Source organism: Sorex araneus, chromosome X (assembly GCF_027595985.1).
Source record: "Sorex araneus isolate mSorAra2 chromosome X, mSorAra2.pri, whole genome shotgun sequence".
Lineage (NCBI taxonomy): Eukaryota > Metazoa > Chordata > Mammalia > Eulipotyphla > Soricidae > Sorex > Sorex araneus.
The window spans coordinates 107111457-107137063 of record NC_073313.1 but is presented as its reverse complement, the minus strand read 5'-3'; the positions used below and the strand labels follow the sequence as shown (position 1 = coordinate 107137063).

The 25607-nt window shown below is 38.9% G+C and overlaps 1 protein-coding gene across 3 annotated transcripts in view; it reads left to right on the top strand.

The window, feature by feature from the left end:
- Positions 1-10148, top strand: part of ACSL4 (acyl-CoA synthetase long chain family member 4) — a 102180-nt gene extending 92032 nt beyond the window's left edge. For all 3 annotated transcript variants that reach the window (XM_055121934.1, XM_055121933.1, XM_055121932.1), the window contains exons 14-16: positions 1177-1291; positions 2898-3055; positions 7282-10148. In XM_055121934.1, the coding sequence (XP_054977909.1) occupies positions 1177-1291; positions 2898-3055; positions 7282-7439 (431 nt within the window). In that variant the 3' untranslated portion in view covers positions 7440-10148. The remainder of the gene's footprint in view (positions 1-1176; positions 1292-2897; positions 3056-7281) is intronic.
- Positions 10149-25607: the final 15459 nt, after the last annotated feature.

Genomic DNA, 25607 nt, shown 5'->3' with positions numbered 1-25607 from the left:
AGGTCAACCACATTGACCCTACCTATTGTATGATCCCTCCTGCCTCTCTAAAATATTTTACAGTAACTTTGAAAGTGGCCTTTATGCCACTTTTGACAACCACATTTGAAGTCAGTGAGGCAATGATTCTTTTTCCATCAGTCCGGTCCTTTTTTCATCACCACATCTCCAAGGGTACATTTTTTAAATCTATCTCAGGACACACATCTGACCTGAAAATAATGATTTCATGAGGATTGGATGAGAGTGATAGACTTTTATCTAGAAATTTGATATGCTGGGGGAAATTTCCAGGAACCCATAGTTAAATCTTGAACAGTAAACACTCCCTCTATTTTTTAATTCATAATTGCAGTGGCATCTCACGTTGTCTTTGGGCCAGTAGAGTGGTTTTCCGTGTGGGCACTCCTGGCATTGTAAGTGAATCTGATAATTATTCAAATTGTCCAGAGCACTTCATTTAAACTAGATGATATTAAACGGGGAAAGGGGGCTTGGCATTTATTAAATGTGCTCTATATATTCCAGGCATTATTCCTTTCAAAGTATAAGTAAACTTAATCCTGAAGAATGAGTGTTGGAGAATTAACTGGTATTCCCAGGATCACATTGCTAGTAAAGGGCAGAACTATCTTTCAGCTGAAATGTTCCAAATTTCTTGTTTCTTATATCAGTGTCATTGTATCATTTAAGATTGTTGTAATATATTAGAGCTTTGTGCTACATTTTAGCTAGAATTTCTTTTTTGTTTGTTTTGGGTCCATGTTTAACCTGTCTGTGCTTAGCTGCTGTTTCTTTATCTTGCTCAGAAGTGTCCCATAGAATAGCTAGAACTTCTTCAGTGGGGTAATTTTTTTTTAACTAATGTGTCCCTCTTGGAGAGCCCGGCAAGCTACCGAGAGTATCAAGCCTGAGCGGCAGAGCCTGGCAAGCTACCCGTGCATATTGGATATGCCAAAAACAGTAACAATAAGTCTCTCAATGAGGTGCCGCTCAAACAAATCGATTAGCAATGGGATGACAGTGACAGTGACAGTGAACTAATGTGTATAGGCAAGCATTGTAGATAACAAGATCTTAGAAGTAACTTTGTAGATAAATGTTAAGGCAGTGATATTAAGAGAAAATTAGAATTGTGTATACCTGTGGATAATTAATGCATTTCATTAATTACAGATCGGAAGAAAGATCTAGTGAAGCTGCAAGCTGGAGAATATGTGTCTCTTGGAAAAGTAGAAGCAGCACTGAAGAACTGTCCACTTATTGATAACATCTGTGCTTTTGCCAAAAGGTAGCATTTAAATGTTGCATCTGTTCAGCGGGTAGGGCATTTGCCTTGCACGTGGCTGGCCCAGGTTCAATCATCAGCATTCCATATGGTCCCTCAAGCCTGCCAGGAGTGATCACTGAGAAGCGCTGGGTGGGGACCCCCCTAAAAAAGTTGCATTAGTGTTTTTTAAATATTTATAGTGGGAAATGTACACTGGTGAAAGGATGGGTTTTGGAACATTGTATGACGGAAACACAATCATGAACAACTTTGCAATTGTGTAGCTCATAGTGATTCAATTTTTTAAAATTCACATATAAAAATAAGATATATTTTATTATGTGTAGCTAAGCTAACATGTTTACAGTAATGTTGAAATTCATGGTCTTAATGTATAGTTAACGGAGCTTACCATCACCAAAGCACCCAACACATTTGCCCCATGCCATCACTTCTATTCTCACCCTACCACTACCACCACCACCACCACCACCACCACCACCACCACTTAGTAATCTCATTTCTATAATTAGGGCCAAGAGTTTGTCATTCTACAGTACTGTTTGTGCTGTCTCTTCATATACCATAGATGAATGAGATCATCTGGTGTTTGCCCATCTTCCTCTCAATTGCTTTGCTTAGTTCGATGCCTTCTGATTCCATCCAAATTTCAGCAAACTGCAAGATTTTTTCTTTTCTTGGAGCTGTATAATATTCCATTGTTTGTGTATACCACAGTTTCTTTTTCCATTTATCTGTAATTTGGGTTGTTTCCAAACTAAACATACTAAACACCGAGTGAATGTAAGCATGTGTACACCTTTTCAAATTAATTACTTGCGTTCTTGGGATTGATATCAAGACGTGGATTCTTTAGATCATGTGGAAGCTTTTTTATTTTATTTTTAAGTGATGCATAATAGTTTTTATTGAACAAAATTTAATTCGATGTAAGGGGTTAGAAAAGGGTGGAATGTGTGTTTAAGAGAGAACATGAACTTCTCAAGAGTGGGAAAAATGCTGAGATATATGTTCAAGGGAGAACACGGACTTGAAGAGCAAGCCTAATCTCATCTTATAATTTTAAAAAAATCATTTTTTGTTTTCGGGGCCACACCTCATGGTGCTCAGAGTCACTCCTGCTGGGGCTCAGGGTAGCCTCCTTAGGGAAATGTCTATTCATCTTCTCTCCCCATTTTTTGATGGTCTTACTTGTTTTCTTTTGTTGTTGTTGAGTTTTATGACTGCCTTATTTATCTTGGATATTAGCCCTTTATCTGATATATGGTATGTGACTATTATTTTGCTATTCATTACACTGTGTATTTTTTTGGCCAAGATTCCTTTGCCATTTAAAACGTGTTAATGTATTTATGATTTATACACTTAAAATAAAAAATTGTAAAGGAGATCTGTTGACTCTATATGCAAGAGTTTCTGTCAGAGCTCTGTTCTGTTTATATGCCTATCTTTATGCCAATTCTATGAACTTACTTTCTTCTTCATGAGATTACCAAATAAGAGAAATGTATTTTTGGGATAATCTAAATATATTTTGGAATAAGTTAATTGAATACTTATGAATGATTGTTCTCAAATTCACTTGTTTTATTCCTTAATATTTTAGTGACCAATCGTATGTGATCAGTTTTGTGGTTCCTAATCAGAAAAAGCTGACACTTTTGGCACAACAGAAAGGGGTGGAAGGAACTTGGGTTGATATCTGCAATAACCCTGCTATGGAAGCTGAAATACTGAAAGAAATCAGAGAAGCTGCAAATGCCAGTAAGAAATACATTTTCTTTTAAAGTCCATAAATTCATTTAATGATAATGTCTTATGCATTTAGCTCTTGAAGATAATGTGTACGCTAATTTTACTAGTAAAACACAGAGGTAAACACTGCTCGTGAACATATACAATCATGTGTGGCTAAAGACTACTTTGGTTTTTTAAATTATTTTTAATTTATTATTTTTTTATTAATGAATCACCATGAGGGTATAGTTACAGATGACTATTTTGATTAATGATGCACATATGTTGGTTCCAAGAGTTCTTTATATTGGCTATACTCCGTGGCTCTGGAATATGATAGGCTGTACCATGTAGACTTTTGTAGTTGTACTCGAATACTTGACACAGTGATACGATCTTATAATGAGCCATTTCATAGAATGTATCCTTATTGTTAAGCAACACATAATTGTATGGCAAATTTGTATCTTGGAAAAAGATATGTAAATATCACAAAATAGTATAGCTTATCTAATTTTTGAGGGAGAAGTGGGTCTGGACCGTGTTGAGCTGGGAGCCATGCCCACTGCCATTTAGGCCTGTGGTGCAGGCCTGATGAATTAGTGTTTGGGCCTGGTGATATGGTGTTACTCATACCCTGTGGTGCTAGGAGTCAACCTGGCCTTGTGCAGGGGCAACCAGATCCACATCTAGTGGTACTGGTAGGGGAGGCCATGCACACCAGAGATAATAGAACATTCACCTTGAATGCAAAACAGTGTATGATAGCCCTTTGTGCTAGTTCTGTATCACATAATACAACATCCCTGCTCAGTGACCATCTAGGCGGCTGTGTTTGGAATGGCCCCTCTGTGTTCTGACTGTTCATTAATGATTGGCCTGATGTGGTAGGAATCTCATATTTTTAGTATACATATTTAACCTGGGTGGAGATTTTCATCTAGAGAACTCTGGTTCTGGTTCTCAGTTCTGAGAAGCATCTGTTCATCCTTTGCTGTCCTTTAACAATTTTTCCCTTTCTGGTTCTCTCTGTGCTTTTGTTTTTACCTGGGGTGAGTTTTTATTTTGTTGGACACCTTGCTACTCTCCTGTAATTTTATTCTGTTTTCCCTTTGTTTCCTGTCTTGTTTGTTTCAACATTGTTACCTCTCCTGTCTACTGGATTTCCAACGTCTATAATCAAAATTTTAATTTCCAAGAGCTCTTTATTGTCCTCTCAGTTTCCCTTGGAAGAGCATCCAGTGGCTCTATATGGATATAATCATAAAAAAAAATGTCATGTGCTATCAGTCCTCCAAGGCTGTTCAAGGAGAATTCTTTTTAAGTTATTTTACTCATTGTCTATTTCCTCCAAGTTCCATTTTCTTTTTTATGTTGGCCATCACTTCATTATATCTGCTGAGTCTTGCCTCTTCATATTTGGGAATAAGGTGCTACAATCTCATTTGGAAAGATTGTGGGACAATGAATCTGTTGGTATCCATATCATTTCCCAATCAGTTACCACTAGCCCATTTGATTTTTGTCTATAAAATTTGTTGAACGTTCTTCATTCAGTGGTCTCCTTCCACTCATCTCAGTGTATTTTTCTTGTGACTAATACCTTCTTAATTAAAAAAAATAAGCTGTTTGAAATATTTCCAGGGAGAGCTTTATTTCATTGAAAGCAATTAACTTTAACTGTGTGCTCTTCATGTTTAATTGGAAGCTCTTAACCTCATTTTAACCTGATGTTTTCCCACATAAAAATAATGAAAATATTGGACAGGAATAAGGATCAAAGACTGGAGCACTTGCTTTGTGTGCAGGAGCCCCAAAACAGATCCCTGGCACTGCATGGTCCCAGCAGCACTGCTGGGTTTGATCCCAAACCCAGACCAAAACAAAAGGGGAGGTATCTATTCTTTATTGTGTATCACCTATAATCATTATAAAATATTGGATAATACAGAAATTTGTAGAGACTTACAAATTGAATCTTTTTTAATTTGTAGAAAAAGCAAGTAAGGAAGTAGAAAAGTCACTTGATGGTAGTTTTGGATGGTGAGATTATATGCTAGTCTGTAGGCCTAATATCAACAACAGTAACTGTGTTCTAAGTCAGGAGATAAAGAATTGCATTATCCTTTTTATAGCTAAAAGTGCTTAAGTTTATGAATATTCACATAAGGCCCTGCTCCCAAATATGAATGACCAGTTCCCCATTCTTTCCTTCTGATTTGAGATGTGTTTACTCCACATATAATTACGATATTTAGTACAATTACATATGAAATATGTAATAAAAGTTATAAGGGCGGAAAGATAGTACAGTGTGCAGGGCACTTGCTTTGCATGCAGCCGTCCCAGGTTGGATCCGCAGCACTGCCAGGAGTAATCCCTGAGCATAGAGCCAAGAGTAAGCCTAGAGCACCTCTGGATGAGGCCCCCAAAGCAAATATTACAAAAATGAATGTATTCCTAAAAAATTGATTTTTGAGTCAAACACACACACACATATAAACATATGGGGCCGTACCCAGCTGGACTCAGGCCTTAACTCTTGGCTCTGCACTCAGGGATCACTCCTGACAGGCTCAAGGGGACCATGTAGGTCCTGGCTCAGCCTGGCAAGGCAAATATCTGCTGTACTATCTCTCCAGTCTATGTAATCCTCTAATTCCTTCTAGCAACAGCAAAACTGCTTTCAGCAGGCCCTTGACTAACATCATTTTTTAAAATATCATTTTATCACCATGTTGATGAAGACAAAAGAATATCACATGACATGGAATGATATATTATTCAAAATCCCAGCTTTCAGGAACCTACCAGGGGAATTAAATGAAGACACACTATTCTATACTTCTATTAGAGATATATGTGCACACCTATTTTCCTCAATAAGCACTATTATTTCCATCTACTTTTGAAATTATCTATTTAATAGGTTCCATTTTGGCTTAAAACTAGTTTGTAGTTTTAGTTAATACACTGAAATGGAAAACATTGTTTTTCCCAAGAAGAGCATTTTAACAATTAACTGTGGACACTGGGAAGTTCTAAATAACAGTTGGTTATGCACATAATCAGATTTAGGTTAATTATAATCTTAGCATAAAGATAATGGTTTAGAGTAATTTTCTTCAAGATAGTTTTGGTTCTAATGATATAATGTACTTTTATACTAATGTCGGTGGGGTACCAGAATTTTCTTTGATAGAAATCTCTATCCCCACCCCCCTCACCCTTTAAATGCAGTATTTCAAAGTCTTTTAGTCATCGGGCCATTATTCTTAGTAGTTCTCTGAAGGTACTAATGGACTAGACTGTGAATTCATCAATTTGTCACTGCATATTTAACTGTATAAAAGCGATAATGGTTTGAGTCAAGTACTGTCAAGTGGAAAATGGAATAAAAGTCCTGGATTCCCTACGCCTCCATAATGTGCCTCTATTTGGAGTGAGACGTGTGTTTGAGCAAATCATGAGCTGAATGCATAAATTACAAACTTGCCTGTGCCATAAAAGATTGATTTTGTTAACATTTTGTTTGAAATTTATTTGAGATTTATGCAAAAAAGTAGAAAGTAGTCTTGGTTCTGATATTCAGTTAAATCTGTCTAAAAATCATACAGAGTTCATGGTGGGCTCTCATGTTTTGAATGTCAGTATGAGAAACCATACAAATTTATAAGAATGTGTGTTGATAAGAATATCAGTTGTTTTGGCAGGTGATAGGTTTTCCAGAAACTAGAAAAATTGACGTTTGCTGCCACCTGCAGGTTATATTTTATAATGTTTTGAATAAAATGCTCCATGTAGATTTTTGTTATGTTTATTTAACTGCCCCTAATCTTGAGTGCAGGCTGGCAATTAATTTCTTCTGTTTGTGGGAAACTGCATGGTTTTTCAATGCCTCCTACAGCTTACAGTACTAGATATTATTTGGGAGTTCTCAAAATGTAACCTCTAATATGGTCTTTTTGCTTTGAATGAGATCTAAAGATCAAATATAGGAACATTGATACAGGATCATTTTGAGATCCATTTCTTGCCTTGTGTTGCCTATGTAGTTATTGTCAGACCCCTGCATAAATAAGTTGTAACCTATCAACAATGAAGAATGATTACTTTGGGTTATTTGTACTTATCTCTGAATCCATGCTCAGTTCTACAAAAATTAATGTTTTGTTTTTCTCTCTCCTCTTCTTTCAAATTTTCCCCCTTCCCCTCTCTCATCATTTTCTCCCACCTTTCCCTTGTCATTTCAGTGAAGTTGGAGCGGTTTGAAATTCCAATCAAGGTTCGCCTAAGCCCTGAGCCTTGGACCCCTGAAACTGGTTTGGTCACTGATGCTTTCAAACTGAAAAGGAAAGAACTGAAGAACCATTACCTCAAAGACATTGAGCGCATGTATGGGGGCAAATGAAATGCTGCTATCTGATTTACAGTTAGGAAGGAGGAGGCCTGGTGGTTTTTCAGTTCTACATTTTAAAGCATTTGTTGAGCTGCCTGTTAGAATGTAAGGTAAATCATTCTTAAGACAGGGGATTAAAAAAAAAGAAAAATAAACAACCAAAAAGGGACTAGACATTGAGTCCCTTTCACTTAGTTTTGTGTAGTTATAGTGAAACTGAAATCTCTCTTGCCCTTTAGCTGTTATTAATTTTAGGGCAAAATTCTGTTTTTTAAAATTAGCCTAGAGATACTTGTTTTCTTAAACATATTTCACTTTGACCACAATAAACTTGAGTTGGAGTAGAATGTAGTTTGAAGAAATTTGCAGCATCCAATGGCTACTGTCTTCCTAGTTCAAAAGAAGCTTAAATATCAAGCATGGCAAAAAACATGTATTAATACTACCCACAACATGAGTGCTGCAGGATTTTACAATTCTCTTCCAACCCTTTCTCTTGAAGGGAAAATTCAATCATGATACAATATACAAAATCAAGTAATACCTTGGAAACCATTTTAGGATTCATAATTGTTACATATGTTAGAACTAGAATCATCATGCTTCTGTGGATAATTATGGTGCCTGGAATAGAAATGAAGTAACATAAACCCACTCAAATTATCTAGCAATAGATTTCGAGGGAAATTGGGCTGCTATTTTAAAGCTTTGATGTCTAAAGTTTGTGAATGTAATTGTTGAATGACTTGAGAGGGGAAAGTACATTTTTTTCAAACTGCTGAAAACTGCCCTTCTCTGTTTTTTAAAACAAGATTGCCACTAATAGCAAAATAATAGAAGGTTATTTCAATTTTGAGAGAGAGCATTTTTCTCTTCAATAAAGGCTGTCAAATCCTAAGCATGTAAAAGCATGATTTTTGTGCAGCACTAAACCTAGGAAGGGGATTTAGCTTCTGAATTTATCTTTGACAACAGGGATGGATTTTAGAATATTTTTCTGTTAAATTGCACTTGTAATTTATGGCTGTTGCTCATGTTATTCTGAAGCAGTAGTTTATATTTCAGAAAGCCTTTAATTTTGCTTTAATTTTAGCAATGCGGGTAATAATGGATGAGTTTCCAATACCTTGTTTGAATCTATGAGTAATTTAACTGGATGAGTTTTGCTAAGTTGAAGGGAAAAAAACACTGTTACTACTTTTTTCCTGCTAGTGAAGAGTATAGAAACTGGAAATAATAGGTGTGGAGAAGGGAAGTTACTCAAGGGACTAATTAATTGTGCAGTAACCTGGTGTGTGGGCTTCTTTTTCAAACTTTTAATTAAAATCTGGGACTACATGTCCCTGATAGTATTCACACTTGAACCATAGTTACTGTAAAAAGCAAAAAATATCTTAATACTGTTATTCTTCGCACTTTTTTCTTAATCATTTTATATATACATATATAATATGTTGCTTACATTTATATATGTTGCTTATTACATTGCTTTGTACAGATGTGGGCCACCACTGCAACAAAATGAATTCTTTTTGCTCTAAAATATTTATAGAGGAAATATTTAAATGTTATGTATATGGTGATAAAAGAAAAATCATCTGGTATTATTAGAATCAAGAATGAAGGTTTTTGTAAAGTTTTCTGTTCAGTGTTCACATTGTAAACTGTGTGGTAAGTTCTTGCTGAAGTTACATGTATGTATTCTCATTCTTCCCAACTTGCCTTTGAAGAGTGAAAAACCTTATTACCAAGTAGACTACTATTCAGTTTCTACTGTTTCTGGCCCACTCTTGATCTTCTAAGAATGCTTTCCATAGAATTTTTCAATATGTGGTTTCTCCGCCCCCAATTTGAAATGGTGATTTTATGTGAGTACATGCATAGGCAGATATATTTGCACCCCCACACACCCATCTCCCAAAAGCTAGAACACTGCCAACTAAGCTGTTGTATAGGTCCTTTCGACACATGTACTTACAACACTTAAGGTTGGGTGCTGCTAATTCTTCGTGAAAATCCAAATATTGTTAAGGGACCAGGGAGATGCCACTTACCCCCACCCTCGAATTTTCATCTAAAACTATACATGTTTATGTACACAGATATTTCCATACTCATAGTGACTTTTCAAGCATTTGAGCCTAAAGATTTTGATCTTACATTTTTATACCTGTTTAAATCGTTCATTGTTATAATTATGTCAACCATCAAATAAAATTGTGCTTTAAGATTTTGCTATAATTATGTACATTTCTAAGTTGAATGCTTGTGATTTTTGCTTTAATTACATGAAAGTATCTTACAGCTTCGATATTTGTATTCATTATTTTTTTTCCTAGAGTGACAGTAAAATTACAACTTTTCAGAAATGAACTAGAGGTGAATGATTCAAAAAGTCAGATGCTGAAATTAATGTTTCTTTGATCATAGGAACTGATTAGTAATTTCTTGCCTATATTTTCCTGATAGGAAGCCTTAGGGGGAAAGTTTTTATGAGGTAGCAAGATGAGAACAGAATAAAGATTTGTGGTATTTGGAATTTAGGAATATTTTAATTTTTCAAATGTAGTTACATATTAAACGGTAGTCACATTTTTCTTCCTGTTAAAATGCATGATTATAGAATTGTCCGAAACTTTTTGTGTTTATTCTTGATGAAAAGTTCTGTTCTTGTTTTTAAGTTTGCACTTGAATCTAAATAAACCCACTTATGTTAGCAAATCAGTTTGTGCTTTGTTGTGCATCATAATCAACCAGTTAGTCAAACAGAATTTCAAGGTAATAGACTGATGGAGGGATATTGAGACTTCAGTGGTAGGTGTGCAATGTAACATTGTACCCATAAATCATAACAACATTTATACTCATAAACCAATATTACCACAATAAAACTAAAAGCTCAAGGGCTAATTTCTTAGCTTAAGAAATTTCACTAAGTAGTTAGCCTTTATTTTAGAATACCCATTCATGAGTTAAGGATTGGTACCCAAAGCTGCTACTTTGATGCAGTTATTGGAATAGAATACTGGGGAACAGAATATTGTCATGTTTTGTGGATGGTTAGTAGGCATTACTAAAGAAACTTATCACTGCACTAATTAAAATTAGGGGAAACTTTATTATCCGTTTTCCTATACCCCTGTACTCTCCACTTTTCCTTTTTCAAACTTCTGTCGACAAGCACTGAGCATTACTGGGTGCAGTCTTGGGGGGGGGGCCCAAAAAGAGAACTGGAGCTGGGGAGATCATACAGGGATTAGACTTAAGTCCTATTTTTGGCTCCTCAGGGCCTCCCAAGCATTGTTGCGTATAGCCCTAGAGACCCCTGACTAGGGGTGGCCCTGGTCATCTCTGTCATTGTAAGTCTTGAGCATCTTCTTTTAAAAATTTTATTAGTGTCTCACCGTGAGGTACAGTTACAAACTTATGAACTTTCATGTTTGCAGTTTGTTTACATCCCTCCACCAGTGCCCATTCTCCTCCACCCATGTTCCCAGTATCCCTCCCACCAGCCCCACCCCAACCCCCACCACCCCACCCTGTTCTATTTTTGGCTCCTCAGGGCCTCCCAAGCATTGTTGAGTATAGCCCTAGAGATCCCTGACTAGGGGTGGCCCTGGTCATCTCTGTCATTGTAAGTTTTGAGCATCTTTTTTAAAATTTTTTATTAGTGTCTCACCGTGAGGTACAGTTACAAACTTATGAACTTTCATGTTTGCAGTTTGTTTACATCCCTACACCAGTGCCCATTCTCCTCCACCCATGTTCCTAGTATCCCTCCCACCAGCCCCACCCCAACCCCCACCACCCCACCCTGCCTCTGCAGCAGGGCATTCCCTTTTGTTTTCTCCCCTGTTGGATGGTGTAGTTTGTAATAGAGGTACTGAGTGGCCATCATGTTCGGTCTATAGTCTACTTTTGGCACGCAGCTTTCAACCCAAGTGGGTCCTCCCAACATTGTCTACTAGGTGTTTCCTTCTCTATCTCAGGTGCCTTTCCCCCAGCATGTGAGGCCAGTTTCCAAGCTGTGGGGCTTGTATGTTCATTGCAGCACTCTTTACAATAGCCAAAATCTTGAAGAAAATGGAGTGCCCCAAAACAGATGACTGGTTAACTTTGGTACATCTACACAATGGAATACTATGCAGGTGTTATAAAAGATGAAGTCATGAAATTTGCATATAAGTGGATCAACATGGAAAGTATCATGTTGAGTGAAATGAGTCAGAAAGAAAGAGACAGATGTAGAAAGATCGCACTCATCTGTGGAACATAAAGTAGCAGAATGGGAGACTAACACCCAAGAGCATTGCATCTTTGGGTCCTGCTACTCACTGTCTGCTTTGTTAATCAAGTATCACTGGAAGGAAACCCATGTCCACTGAGGACCACTTGGTAATATGTGCAACCTCCAATAATATTGAACTTTAAAAGGACTAATTTAAAAAGGAACATACAGTCTCTGTGGTGTGAGGTGGTATCTCATGGTTGTTTTGATCTGCATCTCTCTGATGATTAGTGATGCAGAGCACTTTTTCATGTGCCTTTTGGCCATTCGTATTTCTTCCTTGGTAAAGTTTCTGTTCATTTCTTCGCCCCATGTTTTGATGGGGTTGGATGTTTTCTTCTTGTAGAGTTCAACCAGTGCTTTATATACCATTGATATCAAACCCTTATCTGATGGGTATTGTGTAAATATCCTTTCCCATTCTGTGGATAGTCTTTGGATTCTGGTCACTGTATCTCTTGCGGTGCAGAAGCTTTTTAGTTTAATGTAGTCCCATTTGTTGATCTCTGTTTTTACTAGATTGCTTAGTTCCGTGTCACCTTTGAAGATACCTTTATCTTCAATATCGTGGAGGGTTTTGCCGACCTTGTCTTCAATGTACCTTATGGTTTGTGGTCTAATGTTGAGGTCTTTAATCCATTTTGATCTGACTTTTGTGCATGGTGTCAGGTCAAGGTCTAAACCCATTTTTTTGCATGTGGTTGTCCAGTTGTGCCAGCACCATTTGTTAAAGAGGCTTTCCTTGCTCCACTTCACATCTCTTGCTCCCTTATCAAAGATTAGATGATCATACATTTGGGGTTGTGTGTATGGATATTCCACCCTGTTCCATTGGTCTACGGCTCTGCCTTTGTTCCAGTACCATGCTGTTTTAATTGTTACTGCTTTGTAGTAAAGATTGAGGTTTGGGAGGGTGATGCCTCCCATCATCTTTTTCCCAAGAATTGTTTTAGCTATCCTTGGACGTTTGTTATTCCATATGAATTTTAGGATTGCTTGATCCATTTCTTTGAAGAATGTCATGGGTATACTTGTAGGGATCGCATTGAATCTGTATAATGCTTTAGGGAGTATTGCCATTTTGACAACATTGATTCTCCCTATCCACGAGCAGGGTATATGTTTCCATTTCCTCATGTCCTCTTTGATTTCATGGAGTAGCGTTTTGTAGTTTTCTTTGTAAAGGTCTTTTACTTCCTTGGTTAAGCTGATTCCAAGGTACTTGATTTTCTGGGGCACGATTGTGAATGGGATTGCTTAAAAGGGACCCTTCTACACTGCTGGTGGGAATGCCGGCTAGTTCAGCCCTTTTGGAAAACAGTATGGACGACTCTCAGAAAACTAGAGGTTGAGCTCCCATTGGACCCAGCAATACCACTGCTGGGAATATATCCCAGAGAGGCAAAAAAGTACAATCGAAACAACATCTGCACATGTATGTTCATCGCAGCACTGTTTACAATAGCCAGAATCTGGAAAAAACCCGAATGCCCCAAAACGGATGACTGGTTGAGGAAACTTTGGTACATCTATACAATGGAATACTATGCAGCTGTTAGAAAAAAGGAAGTCAAGAATTTTGTAGTTAAGTGGATGGGCATGAAAAGTTTCATACTGAGTGAAATGAGTCAGAAAGAGAGAGACAGACATAGAAAGACTGCACTCATCTATGGTATATAGAATATCAGAGTGGGAGACTAATACCCAAGAACCGTAGAAATAAGTACCAGGAGGTTGACCCCATGGCTTCGCGGCTGGCCTCACGTTCCGGGGAAAGGGCAACTCAGAGAAGCGATCACCAACTACATTGTAGTTGAAGGCCATGTGGGGGAAGGGAGCTGCGGGCTGAATGAGGGCTAGAGACTGAGCACAGTGGCCACTCAACACCTTTATTGCAAACCACAACAGCTAATTAGAGAGAGAGAACAGAAGGGAATGCCCTGCCACAGTGGCAGGGTGGGGTGGGGGGGAGATGGGAGTGGGGAGGGTGGGAGGGACGCCGGGTTTACGGGTGGTGGAGAATGGGCACTGGTGAAGGGATGGGTTCCCGAACTTTGTATGAGGGAAGTATAAGCACAAAAGTGTATAAATCTGTAACTGTACCCTCATGGTGATTCTCTAATTAAAAATAAATAAATTAAAAAAAAATAAAAAGGAACATACAATTTTCTTATTGTTGCTGTTTGGTTTTGGTCCATATCTAGCAGTACTTGAACTTTACTCCTGTCCCAGGGACCCCTGCTGGCAGAACCCCTGCTCAGGGGACCATATGTATATGAATGCAGCGCCAGGAATCAAACCTGGGTAAGCTGCATGCAAAGCAAGTGCCTTGCCCCAAGTGTAGATTTTGAGATATGACATCTAAGGTTCATCACCTTCTTCCCACTATTACCACTGCAGTTGAGACCTTCACTCCCTTTCATCTAGAAATTCTGTCATAGCACACTCAGATTCTTGTCCCTAGGCAGTCAAGAATGAAAACAGAGGACCTGAGACTATTTGAGGAAAGGATGGAAATAGGTAAGCTGGGGAATGAGGTATATTTAAGAAGGGAGCCCAGGAAAAAAAGAAACTTCTCTCTCTTTAAAAAAAAATTGAGGCTATACTTAGCAATGCTCAGGGGTTACTCCTGGCTCTGCATTCAGGAATTACTCAGTACTTATGGGACAATATGATATGCTAGGACTCAACCCCCGGGTCAGCTGCTTGCAAGGTAAATGCCCTACCCACTGTACAATTGCTCTGGCTCAAAACTTTTTTATATTGTCTTTTCTTTTTTTTTTTTTGGTTTTTGGGTCACACCCGGCGATGCACAGGTGTTACTCCTGGCTCTTCACTCAGGAATTACTCCTGGCAGTGCTCATGGGACCATATGGGATGCTGGGATTAGAACCCGGGTCAGCCGTGTGCAAGGCAAACACCCTACCCACTGTGCTATCGCTCCAGCCCCCTATATTGTCTTTTCTAAGGAGATGAGTGAGCTATCTGCATTGGACTTGAGAGAAAGGTACTGGGAGAAGACCAGGATCTTTGAAAGGTTTACTTTTTGTATCTTAGGAGTGTATCCTGGGCTCTTCTTGGACCATTCTTAGGAATTTTTCTTCTGGGACCATTTTTTTATCTATTTCTTTTTCTTATATTTTTTAGGTCACACCCAGCTGTGTTCAGGGCTTACTTTTGGCTCTGGGTTCAGGGACACTGCTGGTGGGTTTGGGGGACCATATGGAGCATATGGAGGGATCGAAACTCTTAGCCACATGTAAGGAAAGTGCCTTACCAGCTGTACTATATCTCTGACCCGTGGGGCAGTTCTTTCTAATCTCACCCTGTCTTCCCCCACTTGTCCCTATGTAGCTGTATCATTAGTATGTCGAACTACCTATCTTTTGACAAGAATTACCATCACTTTCCAGTTTCTCAGTCTTTACATAAGACTGCTACACTAACCTTTATAAAATACAACCTTGTTGGCGGGGTTCTTACTCAAATAACAATGTCAGCTTGGTATCAAGTCCCTGAGTCAAGATCTCTCTCTGTCTCTGTCTGTGTCCGTCTATCTGTGTGTCTGTCTGTATCTCCTGGTTTTGGGGCCACACTCAGTGCTGCTCAGGACTTACTCCTGGCCCTATACTTAAGGATCACTCCTGGCAGGCCTTGAAGGACCATATGCTTCATGCAAGGAAAGCACCCAAACCTCTGTACTGTTTAGCCCCGCAATAGATCTCTTTTTATCTCTTAGTTGATCTCTTCAGCAATAAACTTCCACTATCATTTCCACGTTCTCCAGAATGCCAGATGTGTTCCGCTTCATGGTCCTCCACTCCTCTCAGAAATTACACAGAAAGGTTTAAACAACAAAAACCCAAACAAACTAATAGCAGTGCCCAAAGTCAGCCTTTATCACTTCCCAGTAGGGGCCTTCCTGGTAGAGCTTTAAATTTCTTTTAACGTCCCTTCTTAGCACTTCTTTAGGATTAAACTACAAACTAATCTACAGAATGGACAGTCTTCACAGGTTATCAAGGAGAAAGCTTTTAGTTATCTGTTGACTTCCTTACTCTTAAATTTTGTTTGCTTTAGCAGATTAGCTATCAAGTTTCTTTGACACTAGAAAGCCTGAGAGGAAAGAATGCGATTGCAAACCATATGGAGTTAGCTATTTCTAGGAAGATCCCTCTAAATGTGTCAAGAATGAAAAGTGAACTAGTGTTGTTAGCACTTGGTAGCAATAAACATCAACTTTTCCTAAATCAACTTTTCCCTTAGAATTATAAAAAATAAAAACAGTCAAAAGCCTCATCTGTTCTGCTTTGTGAAATAAAGCAAAGACATGATTTCCAACAGATGTTATGTAAATAAGCAAACCAAATGAATTAAATATGATAAAAAGAAAACTTTTAGGTTTTAAGACCAAACTAGAAGAGAAGGAAAGTCAGGTGAAAGGGGTCAACTGGATGGAGAAGAATGAAATTGGACTTTGAAAATGGTGAACTTAGTGTCGTAGATACACATGTTGATGTTTGATAAAGCACACATAAGTCATAATCTTCTAATGAAAGGTCATTTCAATAAGAATTACTAACAGGAGAAAATGGAACAAGTGACTCCTAAGGTAAAGAAAGGGAAAAGCAGAGAGAATGAGTTGACATCCATCCTGCGTGCATCTTCTTTTAATTAATGGCAGATTGATGTTTCTGTGAGTAGTAATTTGATTTTTCTTTTATTTTTAATTTTTTAGTAGTGAATCACTGTGACTCACCAAGTTTGTAAGTCTGTTACAGACTTAAAAACTTTAGTGCTTGCATTTCAGTCATACAATGATCGAGTGCCCATCCCTCCACCAGTGCCCATTTTCCACCACCAATGTTCCCAGCATCCCTCCCACCACTCATACCCCGTCTCCTCCACCCCACCCTGCCTCAGTGGCAGGGCATTCCCTTGTGCTCTCTCTCTACTTTTAGCTGTTGTGGTTTGCAGTAGAGGTATTAAGTGGCCATCATGTTTGGTCTATAGTCTACTTTCAGCCTGCATTCTCCCATCCTGAGTGGGCCCTCTTAGCACCCTTTACTTGGTGGTCCCTTCTCTATCTGAGCTGTGTTTTCCCTCAGCACGTGAGGCCGACTTCTAAGCTGTGCAGTAATCCTCCTGGTACTTATCTCTACTAATCTTGAGTGTTAGTCTCCCATTCTGTTACTTTATATTCCACAAATGAATGCAATCTTTCTATATCTGTCCCTCTTTTTCTGACTCATTTCACTTAATATGATACTTTACATGTTGATTCACCTATATGCAAATTCCATGACTTCATCTTTTCTAATAGCTGCATAGTATTCCACTGTGTCTGCATGTGTCCTTCTGAAGCAAATTTAAAAATATTTTAGGCCACAACTGGTAGTGCTCAGGGTTTCATCCTGGCTCTGCATTAAGGTATCACTTCTCAGAGGGCTTGGGGAACCAAATGGTGTGCTGATGATTGAATATAGGTGGGCCGTGTGCAAGGCAAGTGTCCAACCCTTTAAATATCTATAGTTATATCTGTGTGTTTGTGTATATATGTATATGTATATGTATATATACACATATGTATGTGTGTGTATGTATATATATATATATATATATATATATATATATATATATATATATAGCCACACTCAGCAGTGTTCAGGAATTACTTCTGGCTCTGTACTCAAGGTTCACTCCCGGGCCATATCAGGGGACCAAATGGGATTGCAGAGATTAAACCCAAATTGGCCATGTGCAAGGCAAGTGCCTATCCATTGTGCTGTCTTTCAAGCCCCTCTACTAATTTACTGCTAACTTACAACTTACCTGCAGCAGTAATCTGATAATCATTCTTTCGAAGTCAGGGATTGATTCTTGTGCCCAGCTCTTTGCTAACCCAAAAAGTTATTAAAGGCTCAAAAGTAAATATGTGTGTAATACACACAGATACTGCAATTAAGTCTAAATGTATTTTCCTCTCTATGGCTAACAATTCTATTTTTAACATTCCTTAGAGTGAACCACTCTAATGCCTATGCTCAATGAATAGCCTGCATCAACATGGAAAAGCTGAAATGTAGGTTTCCAAGAGTGGGGATAGGACAGGCCCAGAGAGAGAACAGGAAGTCCTGAGCAAAATAGATAAATACTGTGACTGAAGGCTAAAACTTCTTTTTCTGGATGCAGAGTTTATTGAGGTTTATTGAAAGTGTTTATTTAAATTACCTACTCAAAAATTACCAGTTGAATGTTTCATGGAGTATATAATAGCATGCAATTTTAAAAACTTTTATCTCATTCTAAATTATAATGCCTTGTCATGCCAATATTTTTCAAATTTTATGAATAACAATAAAATAATAAAGTACTTAACTCAGTGTCCAAAGAAAATGATCCTAAAATACCCTTTTTCCTTTGAATTTTTTAGGGCACTCTTCATAATAGAGTTGTTTCAAGCATACAATATTACAACACCAATTCCACTATATAGTTCCCTTCCCTCTACCAATGTCCCCAAACTCCTTCCCATACCCCAAACTGCCCCTTTAGTAAGCATATAACAAATGTATTTCATATTACTTTCTTCAGCAAAACTTACAGGGATGGCAAATGGAATTATCAAAAAATAAATCAATAAAACTTGATCTGTATTTATTGATTGCGATACGATTTTAACTTATGTAAATAAACAAATTCAAATTATCTAAAACTATATAAAAACTATATAATATAGGGACTGGAGCAATAGCACAGTGGGTAGGGCATTTGCCTTGCATGCGGCCGACCTGGGTTTGATTCCAAGCATGCCATATGGTCATTCCGAGCACCCCCAGGAGTAATTCCTGAGTACATGAGCCAGGAGTAACCCCTGTGCATCGCTGTGTATGACCCAAAAAAGAAAAAAAACCTATATAATATATTATATATATATATATATATAATGTGGCTAAGGCTCCGGAGGTCTTAGGCCGCATTATATATATATATATATATATATATATATATATATACATATATATATATATAATTATATATAATGAGGTCTTTGGCCACATATATGGAATTACTCTCCTAGGGGTGCTCGGAATACCATACAGCCACAGCCATGCTCAAGGCCCCTCTCCACACGTTTGGACAAGCCTCATGCATGAAGGTACTGGCAGAGGAACCCAGGTGTGTGGGACCTGGGGCTGAGACCTCCAAGCCTGCTTAGATCGGGACTGGGCCTCGATTTCCCATTTTCCAGTAGCTAGGCGGTCACACCCGGGGACTGCCCCCAAGCTGTGTAATCCCACTAATGGCCAGCATCCAAGGACTTAAAACCAAGCTCCTGGAACATTTTATAGCCTATTTCTCCCTCTGGGAGAACCTGGCAAGCTACCGAGAGTTTCCTGCCCAAATGGGATAGCCTTGCAAACTACCTATGGTGTATTCATATGCCAAAACCAGTAACAATGCTGGGTCTCATTCCCCTGACCATGAAAGAGCCTCCCTCATTGGGAAGGACGAGTAAAGAGCGGCTTCTAAAATCTCGTTGCTAACACGAATGGAGACGTTACTGAGACCGCTTGAGAAATTCGACCATCAACGGGATGATGATGATGATGGTAATATATATAATATATATGATATGCTATATAGTATGCTATATTCTCATTTACATAACTAAGTTTTTCAGCTCTGGAATCTATAATATAAGGCATTACATTTTATTATGTACTTGGATCTTATTGTGATAATTATGTCTTCCCTCTCATAAATAAATCTTTTTCTCATTTGTCATTTCTCATTTTGAGTCTTCTACTTTCTTGTGCATTGCTGATTACCTGTGCCATCATTTCTTTGACCTCATTAAGCATCCTCATCATTATCTGAAGATTTACTGAGCTGACTCGTGTTGTTTGTGCTTTTGGTGATATTGGTTTTGTTCACTGAATTTAGTGGACTTTGTGTTTTATCCTTTGGTTTTCTAGTGCTCTTACTATACTAGGGGTGAGTCTTTGTAGTTAGGCATCCTGAAATATTCTGAAAGATTAGGCTGGGGGTTTCTCTCTTCATTCTCTGCCCATATTCATCTAATGATAGGAAATATAACTGAGAAGCATGTGCTTTGCTGAGATCTGTTGGTCTTAGAATCTATGTGGCTGACCCATTAATATGGCACAAGTTGGTTGAGAAGGTTTCTGAGACATAGCCAGAAGGGTAAGTAAGGATCTGCTTTCCACTTTGGAGTGGGCCACATGATGTTAGCCAAAGGCAGGTTTTACGTGGGATGTGAAGCAGCAAACAGAAGTTCTAAAATACCTTTTGTTTTGCATGTGGCCAACCTGGGTTTGATGACTGGCACCACATATGCCTACCCCCAGATTAAGACCTGAATGGTCCTTGTGCATATCTGGGTATAGCCTAAGCAACTTCCTAAACAATATAGAAAAACATTTGAGGGAGCAATACAGAGATGAGTTAAAAATCATCACATAATTTCTTAACCATATCTGCATTTCATCAGAAGTTATTAGTCTTTCTCAGGAGAACCAAGAAAAGGAAAGAATATGGGATCTTCTATTTTATTTCAGCAGGAGTCACAGACCAGTTCAACAGATAGTCCATTGAACTCTTTGCTTTTAACTTTTTGCCTTCTGTGTCTGATACAACCAGTGTGTCTCAAAGGAATCTTATGTGGTTGGGAGTATCTTGGTTGGCTTTTAATTTTTCTTTTTCTTTTTGTTTTTTGGATCAACCCGGTGATGCACAGGGGTCACTACTGGCTCTGCACTCAGGAATTACTCCTGGCGGTACTAAGGGGACCATATGGGATGCTGGGAATCGAACCGGGGTCAGCCATGTGTGAAGCAAACGCCCTACCCGTTGTGCTACTGCTCCAGCCCCGGCCTTTAATTTTTCTGAGAGAAGAAAAGTAATCACAATTTTTTGGTCTCCCCTGTGGTGCTCATGAGCTACCACTGTTACACCTGATGCTGTTTGAGGGACCATACAGTGTTGGGGATCAAACACAGTGCCTCATGCACACAAGATAGGCACTCTTTATTTTGAGCCATCTTCCTAGCCCGGCTACATTTTTAGGATTCAGATTTGCTCAATAAGTACTCAAGGGACCTAGGGGTCACCTCCAGTTATACTTGACCCTGTTGTATACTCTGAATAGTTCAATGCTCAGACTTGGTCCAGGTGCTGGGGTTCACCAGGGCTATCTCTGAAAATGCTCAGTGGACCATGAGGTACCTGAAAAAAGAAACCGAACTCATGGTCTCTGAAGGCCAGGCATGGACTCTAGCCCTTAGAAGGATCTTCCCAGCACTCAGAGAAGAAAAAACAAATTGTCCCAGAGCTGTAGGGCTTCATACCCCTGGAGTATGACTTCTTTTTCTCGAAACTTTGGGATTTTTTTTGGAGGGAGGCATACACCGTGACGTCCAGGGGTTACTCCTGGCTCTGCACTGAGGAATTTCGCTGTCAGTGCTCAGGGCACCATATGGGATGCAAGGAATAGAACCCAGGTTGGCCACATGCAAGGCAAATGCCCTACACACTTACTATAATCCTGGTCCCAACTTTGGAGTTTTCCGTCAAATATTCATAGATGGGTTAGGCACTGGAGTTTTCTAGAGAACAAACCCATTTATGTCTAAGACTCTGAGGCTAGGAAGATAGTACATTGGTAGGGTGTTTGGCATGCAGCCAACCCAACTTCAATACCCAGCACCACATATGGTATTCCAAGTCCCACCAGGAGTGATCCCTGAGCACTGCTGGGCACATCCCCCCACACACATATAAAATATTATGATCCATGGACTTCACTTATTCAAAGAAAAAGCAAACACTAAGTTAAAAAGAGATATATGCCTGCGTGTCCACTGCAGCATTACTTATAATTGCCAAGATATGGCAACAATCTAGGGGTTCATTGATGAATGACTGAACAATGGTGGTTATATGCAATAGAATCCTACTCAGTCATAAAAAGAATGAAATGTCTCCATTTTCAACAAAACGGATGAATCTCAATGACATTTTGTTAGGTGAAATAATTTAGAAAAAGACACATTATATTCTCATTTATATGAGAAATATAAAAAAAGAGGTTCATAGATATGAAGAACAAATTGGTGCTTGCCAGGAGTAGGGAGCAGGTAGAGGGAGACAAAATAGATAAAGGGTTGGAGCGAGTCAAAAGATGCAAACTTTTAGTAATAAGCTATGGGATGTAATAATCAGCAGTATATATCGTGTTGCATGGTGAAAAGTTGCTAAGGAAGTAAATCTTTTTGCTATTGTTTTTGACCCACACTCAGTACTCAGGGCTTACTACTGGCTCTGTGCTGTGCTCAGAGATGACTCCTGTTGGTGCTCAGGGAACAAAATGTGGTGCCAGAGATCAAATTGGGATTGGCCACTTGGAAGTGCCTTAACCCCAGGGCTAACTCTCTAGCCCAGGAAAAATATATTAACAGTTCTTATCATAAGTAAAGAAAAGTAACTGTATATGGTGACAGATGCTAACTAAATTTATGATAATTTAACAAAACATCCTAATGCAAGTCATCATATGGTACACTTGAAACTAATAAAATCCTCATGATATTTCAAAAGATTATAAGAAACCATTTTGTGAACGAATATGTGACCAAGTATAAATCTTTTTTTTCTTTTTTTTTCCAAGTATAAATCTTGAAAAATGAACAAAATTGGAATAGCCTCAATTTGTTAGAGGTTTGCAGAAAGACAGTTATACCTATAATTGAATATGGTCATGGCGGGTTCCAAGCATAATTGAGAGAGCAACCAAGAGAAAGGCTCAGAACTGTTCATGTTTTAAAGCAGTGAGAAAGAATCAGGCCCCATCATGCGCCTCTTCAACATAATGGCGAATGAATAAAGGAGCAATAAAGCATTATTACCCCCAAACCAAGTCAAAATTAATGTAGACAGAGAAGTAACTGAATCGAGAAAGCAAGAAGTGGTTAACAAGAGGCAACAGGGGCAGGGGATTAGGCCTTGGATACACGGGTGGTGAAAGGGTGTGAGTTTACCATATATCTGAAGCATAGAGGCAACAAAACTGAAAGCATGAGATCAAAATGAAAATAAAAAAACTTGAATATGTCCCTGACAAGGAGGCAGATTGATGGATGGGAGGGATCTGCAGATATTGGTGGAGAAAAGTGGACACCAGGGATGGAATAGGTGGTGGAACATTGTAGTCCTGAAATTCAGCTGTGAATAATTTTGTAAACCATAGCACCTATAGCACTGTCGCACCGTCATCCTGTTGTTCATCGATTTGCTAAAGCAGACACCAGTATTGTCTCCATTGTGAGGCTTTTTGTTTCTGTTTTGGCATGTTGCATACTCCACGGGTAGCTTGCCAGGCTCTTCCATGCGGGCTGGATACTCTCGGTAGCTTGCCAGACTCTCCAAGAAGAACAGGGAAATCGAACTCAAGTTGGCCGCATGCAAGGCAAATGCCCTACCCACTTTGCTATTGCTTCAGTCACCAAAATTTTAAAAAATTAAAAAAAACTGAAATACAAAACAGAACAGGTAATAGCTGATATAACTGGTCTTAATTTTTCTCTTAGCATTTAATTTCAAGTCAGTTTCTGCCTACCCACTGTAGGAATCTAGTGGCACATGGTCTGGGTTATGATTCCAATAGTTTCTAAAAGTCTGGGTTATGATCATAACCCATGGTCTGGGTTATGATTCCAATAGTTTCTAAAAGAAACTTTTCTAAAAGTTTCTAAAAATCACCTTCCAGCTGAGAAGCTCTCACTGAAATTGTTGGCACCTCTGAAGCAAAGGGTGCTGTCCCATTCCTTATGATTTAGGGATAAGTGGAGTTGAACTCCATTGGTGTATTTGCCTAAATGCTGTAGCTATTGCTTTTCACTTGGGAGAAAGTGGCCAAATGGTTCTACCCAAACCTCTCAAGTATCTCATTATCAAAGATGTCTGCTTTGAATTCTCTAAGGTTAAGAGTAGTGCACTCCTAATTGTATAAGAAAAACACCTCCAATACTATCCAAAAATGCGGAGAAGAAATGAACAGAAGTTTCCTCAAAAAAGAAATACAAATAGCCAAAAGGCACATGAAAAAATGCTCCACATCGCTAGTTATCAGGGAGATGCAAATCAAAACAACAATGAGATATCATCTCACACCACAGAGACTGGCACACATTCAAAAGAACAAAAGCAACCAGGGCTGGCGTGGATCTGGGGAAAAAGGGACGCTCCTTCACTGTTGGTGGGAATGCCGACTGGTCCAGCCTTTCTATAAAACAATATGAACAGTCCTTCAAAAACTAGAAATTGAGCTTCCATTTGACCCCGCAATACCACTTCTGGGAATATATCCCAAGGATGCAAAAAAGCACAGTAGAAATGACATCTGTACCTATATATTCATTGCAGCACTGTTCACAATAGCCAAAAATCTGGAAACAACCCGAGTGCCCGAAAACAGATGACTGGTTAAAGAAACTTTGGTACATCTACACAATAGAATACTATGCAGCAGTTAGAAAGGATGAAGTCATGAACTTTGCATATAAGTGGATAAACATGGAAAGTACCATGCTAAGTGAAATGAGTGAGAAAGAGTGGGACAGACATAGAGGGACTGCACTCATTTGTGGAGTATAAAATAACATCACATGAGGCTGACACCCAAGGACAGTAGATACAAGGGCCAGGGGGATTGCCCCATAGCTGGAAGACTGCTTCATGAGTGGAGGGGAGAAGGAAGATGGAATAGAGAAGGGATCACTAAGAAAATGATGGCTGGAGGAACCAGTTGGGATGGGAGGTGCATGCCGAAAGTAGATAATGGACGAAATATGATGACCTCTCAGTGTCTTTGTTGCAAGCTATAATGTCCAAAAGTAGAGAGAGAGTATGGGGAATATTGTCTGCCATAGAGGCAGGGGGAGGGTGGGAAAAGGGGGGTATACCGGGGATATTGGTGGTGGGGAATGTGCACTGGTGGAGGGATGGGTGTTTGATCATTGTGAGATTGTAACTCAAATATGAAAACTTGTAACTATCTAACGGTGATTCAATAACATTTTAAAAATATTTAAAAAAAGAGTAGTGCTCTCCTGAGTCCCTAGGTGCTTATGATGAAATAGCCACAGACGACAATAATGAACCTTCAATATGTTCAAGGCAATATGTTCAGTTTATTGTTCTCAATCTTTGCCACAAAATCTTACTGTCACTGTCACTGTCATCCCGTTTCTCATTGATTTGCTAAACATTTATTTATTTTTATTTTTTAGAGAGGCCATATGCAGGTGCGTGAGGGGCAAAGCCACTTGGTACTCCAAGTAGTAGTAAGTGCATTTATTTCCCCCATTTTTTCAGAAGAGGAAAGTGGAACACAGAGTCGATCAGTTACTCGTTCCGAGGTAACATAGTTGGTAGATGACCAAGTCAGAATTGAAAAGCAAGTTTGTCTGAGCCTGGAGTTACTACCTTTAAACACTGGGTTCTACTAATTGCCTGTAATAGAGAGTTTACAGTATCGTGTTGGAATGGTGTGGGTCTTCCATACGCTTAGAATATGTGTTTCAATGTGTTCCATAAGAGCAAGAAGCAAGTCTCACCCGTATCTCGTATCCGGAGACAAGTGTTTGCGCTGAAAAACATTCTGGAGAGAAACGAAAACCATATTTCCACTAGATGGCGCTGTGGGAGTCCAAGAGAGCAATGCCCACAGGAGTCCTTTTCCCACTCCTTTCCCACAGAATACTCCAAATAGCCACATTGTTTTCTTTTCCTTGCCAGAGAAGACTGTGTGGGAGAAACATTCTTGGGACGGTGTTTAAACATGAGCTGACCCAAATTTGACAATTTAATTT